This window comes from Callorhinchus milii, unplaced genomic scaffold (assembly GCF_018977255.1).
Source record: "Callorhinchus milii isolate IMCB2004 unplaced genomic scaffold, IMCB_Cmil_1.0 Scaffold14, whole genome shotgun sequence".
Classification (NCBI taxonomy): Eukaryota; Metazoa; Chordata; class Chondrichthyes; order Chimaeriformes; family Callorhinchidae; genus Callorhinchus; species Callorhinchus milii.
Window position 1 is genome coordinate 2,405,515 of NW_024704755.1, and position 8,965 is coordinate 2,414,479.

The following is an 8,965-nucleotide window of genomic DNA, read 5'->3' on the forward strand; positions in this document are numbered from 1 at the left end:
TGTCTTCGTTGCAAAGTACGCGTGAGAAAAACTGCTGGAAAAAATATAGGTTCCATCTATAAATGTAAAAATTGAGTGGCTGTGTCAGACCAGGGGAGCATGCTGCATTTCGCACAGACCTCTGTGTTCTCAGTCAAGATAGGTCAGGTGGTAAGGACATCCTGCAGATCCATCAAAACGCATTTAAGGGGAGTGCGGAGAGTAAGAGAAACTCACTCATCCACACCAGACAGTAAGTGACACAACCGAGGGATAAATGAGGCTTCTGGGGGCAGCAGCGTTCAATTTCAAGCCACTTTACAGCTACATCACAAAGCCTTTACATCAAACCTGCGGGGCTGTACACAGCTCGGTGTCTCCTGGGACCACAGACAGCACATTATTCCAGCTTACGCTCTTTACTTTTTAATGTCCATGATGTGCTTTCTTTCCTTCAATTTGCCCTCTGATTCCTCCCTCCCCATCCCCAACTCTCCCACTTTACCTTATGTTCACAGTATTGTTGTTGCCAAGCATTTTTCTCCCTCATTGGGTCCAACAGCCTGTCCTGTAAGTCGACACGCGTTGTAGTACCTTTTCTCTCTTAACCCTGTCTTTTTCGAGTTACGTAACCTGGGTGTTACTCTATTGCAGTTATCGTTTGCTTGCACGATACACAGTCACTACACTTTACACTGAATCCTGTGAGCACTCCTGATGTGAAAAGGCGCTGCATCCAACGCAAGGATTATCATCATCATTATTATTATTTATCCTGTCTGCCTGGTTCAGCTACACAAAATTTTGCATCATCTTAGGTTGGGCGGCGGCTGGGGGGATGGGGTGGTTTCTTTTAAAAAAAATTATTTTAATTCTGCTGCCCTAAATTCTGCAGTCGTAAATTTTAAGATAATGGCCTTAAGGCTAAGATTATGGAATTTGGTGCCTCCACCGACTCGATCGTACCCACAAACTCCTGCGATCAATCTTCTTACGGCGACTGAGTCGAGGTTCGCTCCACCTCCTAACTCCCCGCTGTGTGATGTGGACACATGCAGTTGAATGGCATGTCAAACCTCGATAGACAGCGTGTGTGGAGTAGTGGTGCTGTCATTGATTAATAGGTTGCCAGGCTGCACCTGCACAGTGCCAGTCACCCGCTGAGCTCCTCGCTCACTCACGCTCACTGTCAGGCAGGAGGGCACTGAGCAGAGTGCCAGTGTCTCACCGCAAAGGGAGAGACCACAAAAGCCGGGCAACGTGCAATATTCAAAGCTGAAAAGGCTTGAAATGTGCAGCAGGTAAACGAGCAGCTGATCTGTGTCAGCTCTGATACAAGGTCAGCCTCGAAGCTGACTTTGCCCGGCATTTTCCTGGGGAGGGGGTGAGTTCCCAGCTATTTATCTCCCGTCCTCTCCAGAAGCCGTCAACTCCTTTTTCCTTTCACTGGTCGGAGGCGTGGAACACCGAAACTGGCGAACAGAGACTCTGCTTCTCTTCAGCTGCAAACTGGAGACTCTCTCTCAACACAGCTTCAAAAAAACACGCTTGTACTCAGCAATGAGCCGGTTTCATTTTGCCAACATTGAGCACTGCCAGATCAGGAATGATGTTTTGCTTTACTCTGGCTCAATGCAAGAGAAGTGCCCGCACCTTTCCGCGCCAGTGAGGCATTCTCTATTTCCCACAACAGCTGAGCAGCATTGCCAATTGCAGGGCCGTTGTGTGTGCTTTGCGCTGGCTGCTTACTGTCAACCTCATTTCATAGTTAGAAAGCCAGGATTTTCTCCCGAGTCAAGCTCTACCCTGCGTGAGAAGCGCTATGAAGTGCAAGCTGTTGTTGTTGTGAGGCTTTGAACTTTAGTCTCCCAAATCACCTGATCAAAATGACTAATTTCTAGGCCCTCATCACCCAGTGCAGCCAGGGTGCTGAAACAGGTAACATTGCTCCATAGATTGTTGCAACACGATGCCAGGCCATTCAACCCAACTCATTTGTGCTCCAAACAAGCCTTTAGCCCCCTCCTAATACTCTACTCCCTTCTCCCTCATACATGCACCAAGTTTCCTCTTAAATATGATGCTTTCAGTTTCAATCATCATGATTCATTTCAAGGTGTTGCTCTTCAATGTTTGCTAAAAGCTCAACAAAAGAACAGAATGAAAAGGGCAGAATATAAAATGTTTTAATTTATATCGATACAAATTGGATTATATAATTGATCATAAGGTAAAATCCCAGGCACTGACAGCAATACCTTCAACCACCAAAGGTTAAACTTGTGCTTCTCCAGTAATGGTGCTCACTGGTGTGTTCCTGACACCACTCCATCGGCTCTGTGACTCAGTGCCCAGGAGGGAACAACATTCCTGTTGTTGAAGCAGAAAGAAGGACAGCTGAGGGAATTCACTCGGAAGTCAGCAGGGATCTCTTCAGTTCCTGCGTGCTGGTAACAACTGGAGAAGCGTTTGCACATTGATAATACGCTACAGATCTTACAGCCAATCTTACTCCCCCTTCTGCTATTTTGATCCTTAACACAACCATTTGAAATATACCTTGTCACGGTTACCTATATTCAGTCCGCAGGGTAATCCTGTGGTGGCTAGTTTCCATGTATTTTATGTTGTCTCTTTTCTCTTTCCCACCCCACGCACCCCCACCAAAAAAAAAAACAGACTGAAAAACCATCACTGACTTTCAAGAATTTTGTGCTATGGTTTATTTTCCACTTAACTGAGTGTCAAGAACCCATTTATCTAGAAACCCTAACAGCAGTCATGGAGAGCAAATCACTATTCCTCTGCCTGCTTTGCCTTCGAATCCTCAGGAGAGTCAACGGGGGTTCCAAATCGCTGTGAACCAAGTCATTTCAGCAGCACTTATCTTACCAACCCAGTTTTTACCGCAGTGCAATGCTGCGTAGCTCCCAACAGAGTCCCCACTCGCATAGTTGAGCACAGAAGCAACAGCTTGAAGCAACTTTAACCCGGCCGCCGCTAACAATAAACGGATTTTCAAAAGAGCTCTCGAGGTATTGTTCTGGAGCAGTGAGTGCGCCATTCTGCAGCTGCCCCTCTGCCAAGTGATGCATTTCCTAACAACTGAATTGATGAAGATCTTCAAGGTTTTATAAAAAAAGAATTACATAACGTTAGCGGTCCACCAGCTCCCTGCGCTCTGCCCCCATCCCCACATCTTCTCACCGCTCCTTATAAAATAATCACCATTTCCTGCTGAAGGCAGCTTAATAGTCCTGCGAATGAGCCCTATCTCCGGGCTGCAGGTTTGTGCGCAGCTTGTGCATCTGGTTCAGTGATTCGGTGAGGAACGCCCCGATTGTGTTGATCTCCATCAGAGTCAGGTTGTCCAGCTAGAAAGGAGAACGAGAAAGTTCCCGTGAATCGCATGAACAACAAAATTAGCCTTCCTGGATGTCAGTGGCAGCTCTGACTTTAAAATCCCGTGAAATCTAACTCAGAATCCCACCTAGTCTCTTGTCTGCAAGACCATTTTGTATTAAAAATGTAAGGGTTGAAACAGAATTTAATTTGCCAGCCAGTTCTTTTTAAGAAGCATTAGGAAGGTGGCACCACAGATATTTCTGGAGTATAATGCCATGGGTTTCCATATGTGTGCTTGACTTGTGTCAGCTGAGGGACAGGATTAGCTCGGAGCAGTCCAACCAATGTGTGTATTCACACATTTCAGCAGCCTCCCTTAGGAACAATGTTGGATACCTATCAGAAATGAGAAGAAAGCAGAGACTCCATTTCGACCTCACATTTGAAAGATATCCAATTAACAGAGCAATGTGGTGATGGCTTCCACGTTACTGCATTGCAGGGTTGGCCTAAGCTATGAGCTCAATTCCTGGGGGTTGGGCTCAAAGCTTTCAGTGAATCTTCATATGATTAAACATTTACATTGAGAAGCAAGGCTTGTGCTAACTCTAAATGTTTGTTTGCTGATCTTCAAGGCGAGCTAAGGCCGTTGATGAAAACAACGCCCTCCAGTGGAAACAAAGCTGAATACAAGGACAAAGAATGAGGATTGAAATTGAATTTAAAAACACTCCCAAAGTCTGAGGAATTCCAAGTAGTTTCCAAATTGGAACTTCACGTTAGTGTGAGCACAGGGCTGCTGTGGCGATGGGCACCTTACCTTTGCGTGTGCCTCTTGCTGATTCACAAAGCTATCCGCAGACAACCGCAGCTTGGCAATGCGAGTATCCCAGGTATCTTTGATCAACGTCCGGATTTCATCTGCTTTGGGGATGTTGTCTGAGGCACTGGAGAGGAGGAAAGAGAGTTCTAAGAAGCAGGTCAAAGAAACATAATATTTTTGAGAAGTGTTAGTGTTTACCCGTTTCATTTACCAGACAAACTTCAATTCACCATTTCACTGCAGAGTGCAGAGGCCAACTGGACTGGACCACTTCAACTGAGGTATTAATAATTATCATCCAATAAACCCAATTTTAATCTGAAGGATTATTGACCAAAACATCAGGAGAAACTTGTTTCCCTTTTTCAACTGTGTTGCGGGACCTTTAATGTCCACCTGAACTGGCAGACAGGACCTCGGTTTATTATCTCATCTGAAAGACTGAACCTGCAACAATGCAGCACTGGTTATACTCACTGGTTTAACAATAACTGGGTCAGTTCCATATAGTGAGGGCTGGGCATCGGGGTGAAAGGTTCTTCTTTTCGCTCTTGCTCTTTCATTTGTTCAAGTTTTTCTGAAAAGTCAGTGAAGAAATATGTCAGTTTTATGTATCTGTATGATTCCTTCCTCTCCCGCCGAATCCTGGCAATGTATGAAACATAAATCATTCGGCAGCTTGGCACAACCTGTGTCTGGACTGATCAGATATGTAAGGGCCCTTTATACGTATTATTACTATGCTCTACCCAATGCCATTGGCAGCACTCCAGGACATTCTCCAGGTTTAAGTTGTTGTAAGTTTTCTGTGAAGAACTTTGAGATGTCTCGAAGATGTGATAAGGCACTATATCAAATTCAAGGATTATATATTACATTATTGTAGTCTTATCAGACCAGACCTCTCCCTCCTCTGATAAGGAGGGAGATGTCTGGTTTGATAAGACTACAATAATATAAGGAATCTCACTCACCTACATCCATCCAGGCGGGGGGCACGATTCTGCACTTCTGTCTCTGTTTCAGATTAATCGCAAGCCACACGGGCACATCCACTGGCATCCCTGGATTGAACGGTCCCAAATCTCCCTGCGTACAAAGAGACATCAGCGCCTGCTGAATAACTGCTGGTAACTCTTCACTCTAAGGGAAAAGGGCTCAGTGACGAGGGTTCCGGAGTGGCAAGTTAGGTGGATGTGTAAATACAAAAACAAATGCAGACGGGATACCGACAGCTTGACGACTTGAATGGTTGTGAGAATTTAAGTCAGGGTTGGGCTATAAGGAGTTTACTGAAATAAACAATTATACTAACAATAATAATCCTCCCATTTTATATAGCGCCTTGTCACATCTCAAAGCGCTCAACAGGGAGGGTTTACTGCAAAGTGGTGCGGTTGAAATTGGCTGCCACGATCGCCCGAAAATACAGTCTCTGCATTTTACAGTTAAGATGTGTGAAGCGCTTTGAGACGTCTGGAAGACGTGAAAAGCGCTATATCAAATGCAAAGATTATTATTATTATTCATTATTTATCTATTACATTATAGTTATTACACAGTGTTTATGACATACAATGTTATACGGTGTCCTGTAACTCAGTGGTTAGAGCACTCGCCTTGCAAGCGAGACATCTGGGTTCAATTCCAGGCAGAGGGCGAAACCTTGGGCAAGTTTCCTTACTCCACACAGAGCCTAATAATAATCCCTCCAAAACAAAAAACAATAATAAATTGGTCATCTTCAATCTACGACTGTTTGTGGGACATTGCTGTGCGCAATTGGCTGCCGCGTTCGCCCACAAATATACAGTCAATTCACTTTACAGTATATTCTGTGAAGCGCTTTGAGATGTTGAGAAGACGTGAAAAGCGCTATATCAAATGCAAAGATTATTATTATTATTATAATAAGATGTAGTTACAATGACCAGGATTGCAACCACAATTACATTTATTAGTTGTTATTTTTTTGGTGTGTGACTTTAATAATGATTATTTTAATGACAATAAGTGATGATGGTGAGGCTGATGGTGAGGATGATGATGGGGGTGAGGAAGATGATGGTGGTGAGGATGGTGAGGATGATGATGGTGAGGGTGAGGATGGTAAGGATGATGATGGTGAGGATGATGATGATGGTGAGGATGATGGGGGTGAGGATGAGGATGGTGAGGGTGATGATGGTGAGGGTGATGGGGGTGAGAATGATGATGGTGAGGGTGATGATGGTGAGGGTGATGGGGGTGAGAATGATGATGGTGAGGGTGATGATGGTGAGGATGGTGAGGGTGAGGATGGTGAGGGTGATGATGGTGAGGGTGATGGGGGTGAGAATGATGATGGTGAGGGTGATGATGGTGAGGGTGATGGGGGTGAGAATGATGATGGTGAGGGTGATGATGGTGAGGATGGTGAGGGTGAGGATGGTGAGGGTGATGATGGTGAGGGTGATGATGGTGAGGGTGATGATGGTGAGGGTGATGATGGTGAGGGTGATTGGGGTGAGGATGATGATGATGAGGGTGATGGTGGTGAGGGTGAGGATGGTGGTGATGATGGTGATGATGATGGTGATGGGGGTGAGGGTGAGGATGGTGATGGTGAGGATGGTGGTGATGATGATGGTGAGGGTGAGGGTGATGGGGGTGAGGGTGAGGATGGTGATGGTGAGGATGGTGATGATGATGATGATGGTGATGGGGGTGAGGGTGAGGATGGTGGTGGTGAGGATGATGGTGATGGTGGTGATGATGATGATGGTGATGGTGGTGATGATGATGGTGAGGGTGATGGGGGTGATGGTGATGGGGGTGAGGGTGATGGTGAGGGTGATGGTGATGGGGGTGAGGGTGATGGTGATGATGGTGATGGCGAGGATGGTGGTGATGATGATGGTGAGGGTGAGGATGGTGAGGGTGAGGATGGTGATGATGATGATGATGATGGTGGTGATGATGATGGTGAGGGTGATGGGGGTGATGGTGATGGGGGTGAGGGTGATGGTGATGATGGTGATGGCGAGGATGGTGGTGATGATGATGGTGAGGGTGAGGATGGTGAGGGTGAGGATGGTGATGATGATGATGATGATGGTGGTGAGGGTGAGGATGGTGGTGATGGTGATGATGATGATGGTGATGGTGGTGATGATGATGGTGAGGGTGAGGATGGTGGTGATGGTGATGGTGATGATGGTGGTGATGATGATGATGATGATGATGAGGATGGTGATGGTGATGGTGATGATGGTGGTGATGGTGATGGTGATGATGGTGATGGTGGTGATGATGGTGGTGATGGTGATGGTGATGGCGAGTGCTCGCGGGGCGGAGGCCGACACTCACGGTGATGAGGTAGATTTTGTCGGAGCTGAAATTCGGGATAATCGTCACCGTCTCTTTCTCCGCCAGAAATTCCACCTCCGCCGCCTCCATCCCCGGACCCCCAGACCCCAGACCCCGGGCCCCAGACCCCGCCCCAGACCCCAGACCCCGGCCCCAGGCTCCGGCCCCGCGCGACTCAGGGCCTCAGTTCTCAACTGTCAACCGTCCCGCTCGAACCCAGATCCCCCGGAACCGGAAGTGCCGCTCCCCCGCCCGCGGTCAACACGCCCCCTGGCAACGCGTCCCTAACAACACGTCCCAACCCTCCTGGCCACGCTTCCCCCGCAACCCATCCCAACCCCCCCCCCGCAACCCATCCCAACCCCCCCCCCCGCAACCCATCCCAACCCCCCCCCCGCAACCCATCCCCCCCCCAACCCATCCCAAACCCCCCCCCCGCAACCCATCCCAACCCCCCCCCCGCAACCCATCCCCCCCCCCCCGCAACCCATCCCCCCCCCCAACCCATCCCAACCCCCCCCCGCAACCCATCCCCCCCCCCAACCCATCCCAAACCCCCCCCCCGCAACCCATCCCCCCCTCCCCCGCAACCCATCCCCCCCCCGCAACCCATCCCACACCCCTCCCCCGCAACCCATCCCACACACACCCCCCGCAACCCATCCCACACCCCCTCCCCCCGCAACCCATCCCAACCCCCCCCCCCGCAACCCATCCCACACCCCCCCCCCGCAACCATCCCCCCCTCCCCCGCAACCCATCCCACACCTCCCCCCCGCAACCCATCCCACACACACCCCCCAACCCATCCCACCCACCCCCGCAACCCATCCCACCCACCCCCCCGCAACCCATCCCACCCACCCCCCCGCAACCCATCCCACACCCCCCCCCGCAACCCATCCCACACCCCTCCCCCCGCAACCCATCCCAACCCCCCCCGCAACCCATCCCCCCCGCAACCCATCCCACACCCCCCCCGCAACCCATCCCCCCCCCGCAACCCATCCCACACCCCCCCTGCAACCCATCCCACCCCCCCCACCGCAACCCATCCCACACCCCCCACCGCAACCCATCCCACACCCCCCCCCGCAACCCATCCCCCCCCCGCAACCCATCCCACCCCCCCCCACCGCAACCCATCCCACACCCCCCACCGCAACCCATCCCACACCCCCCCCCCCCCGCAACCCATCCCAACCACCCCCCCAACTCCCCCACTGGCAATCCATCCCAACCCCCCCCTAGTAATCATCCCAACCCCCCTGGCAACGTGCCCCTGGCAACGTGCCCCTAGCAACCCATCCCAACCCCCCTGGCAACGTGCCCCTAGCAACCCATCCCAACCCCCCCTGGCAACGTGCCCCTAGCAACCCATCCCAACCCCCCTGGCAACGTGCCCCTAGCAACCCATCCCAACCCCACTGGCAACGTGCCCCTAGCAACCCATCCCTTAGAAATCCTGCC

The 8,965-nt window shown here is 50.1% G+C and overlaps 1 protein-coding gene across 1 annotated transcript; it reads right to left on the reverse strand.

Moving 5' to 3' along the window:
• Positions 1-2,152: 2,152 nt before the first annotated feature.
• Positions 2,153-7,632, reverse strand: gins2 (GINS complex subunit 2). The gene is made up of 5 exons (XM_007889227.2): positions 7,496-7,632; positions 5,122-5,236; positions 4,625-4,724; positions 4,145-4,271; positions 2,153-3,353 (listed from the first exon to the last, which is right to left on the reverse strand). The coding sequence occupies exons 1-5, from the start codon at positions 7,583-7,585 to the stop codon at positions 3,228-3,230; spliced, it is 558 nt and encodes a 185-aa protein (XP_007887418.1). The 5' UTR covers positions 7,586-7,632; the 3' UTR covers positions 2,153-3,227.
• Between the last annotated feature and the right edge of the window lie 1,333 nt (positions 7,633-8,965).

Bases quoted from the DNA above. Each gene is read 5' to 3' on its own strand.
- gins2 (XM_007889227.2), bottom strand. From the start codon at position 7,585: ATGGAGGCGGCGGAGGTGGAATTTCTGGCGGAGAAAGAGACGGTGACG. The intron at 5,237-7,495 runs GTGAGTGTCGGC...CTTTGTACGCAG, and splicing joins ACAAAATCTACCTCATCACC to GGAGATTTGGGACCGTTCAA. The intron at 4,272-4,624 runs GTGAGTATAACC...CCTCCTCTCCAG, and splicing joins ACCCAGTTATTGTTAAACCA to TGCCTCAGACAACATCCCCA.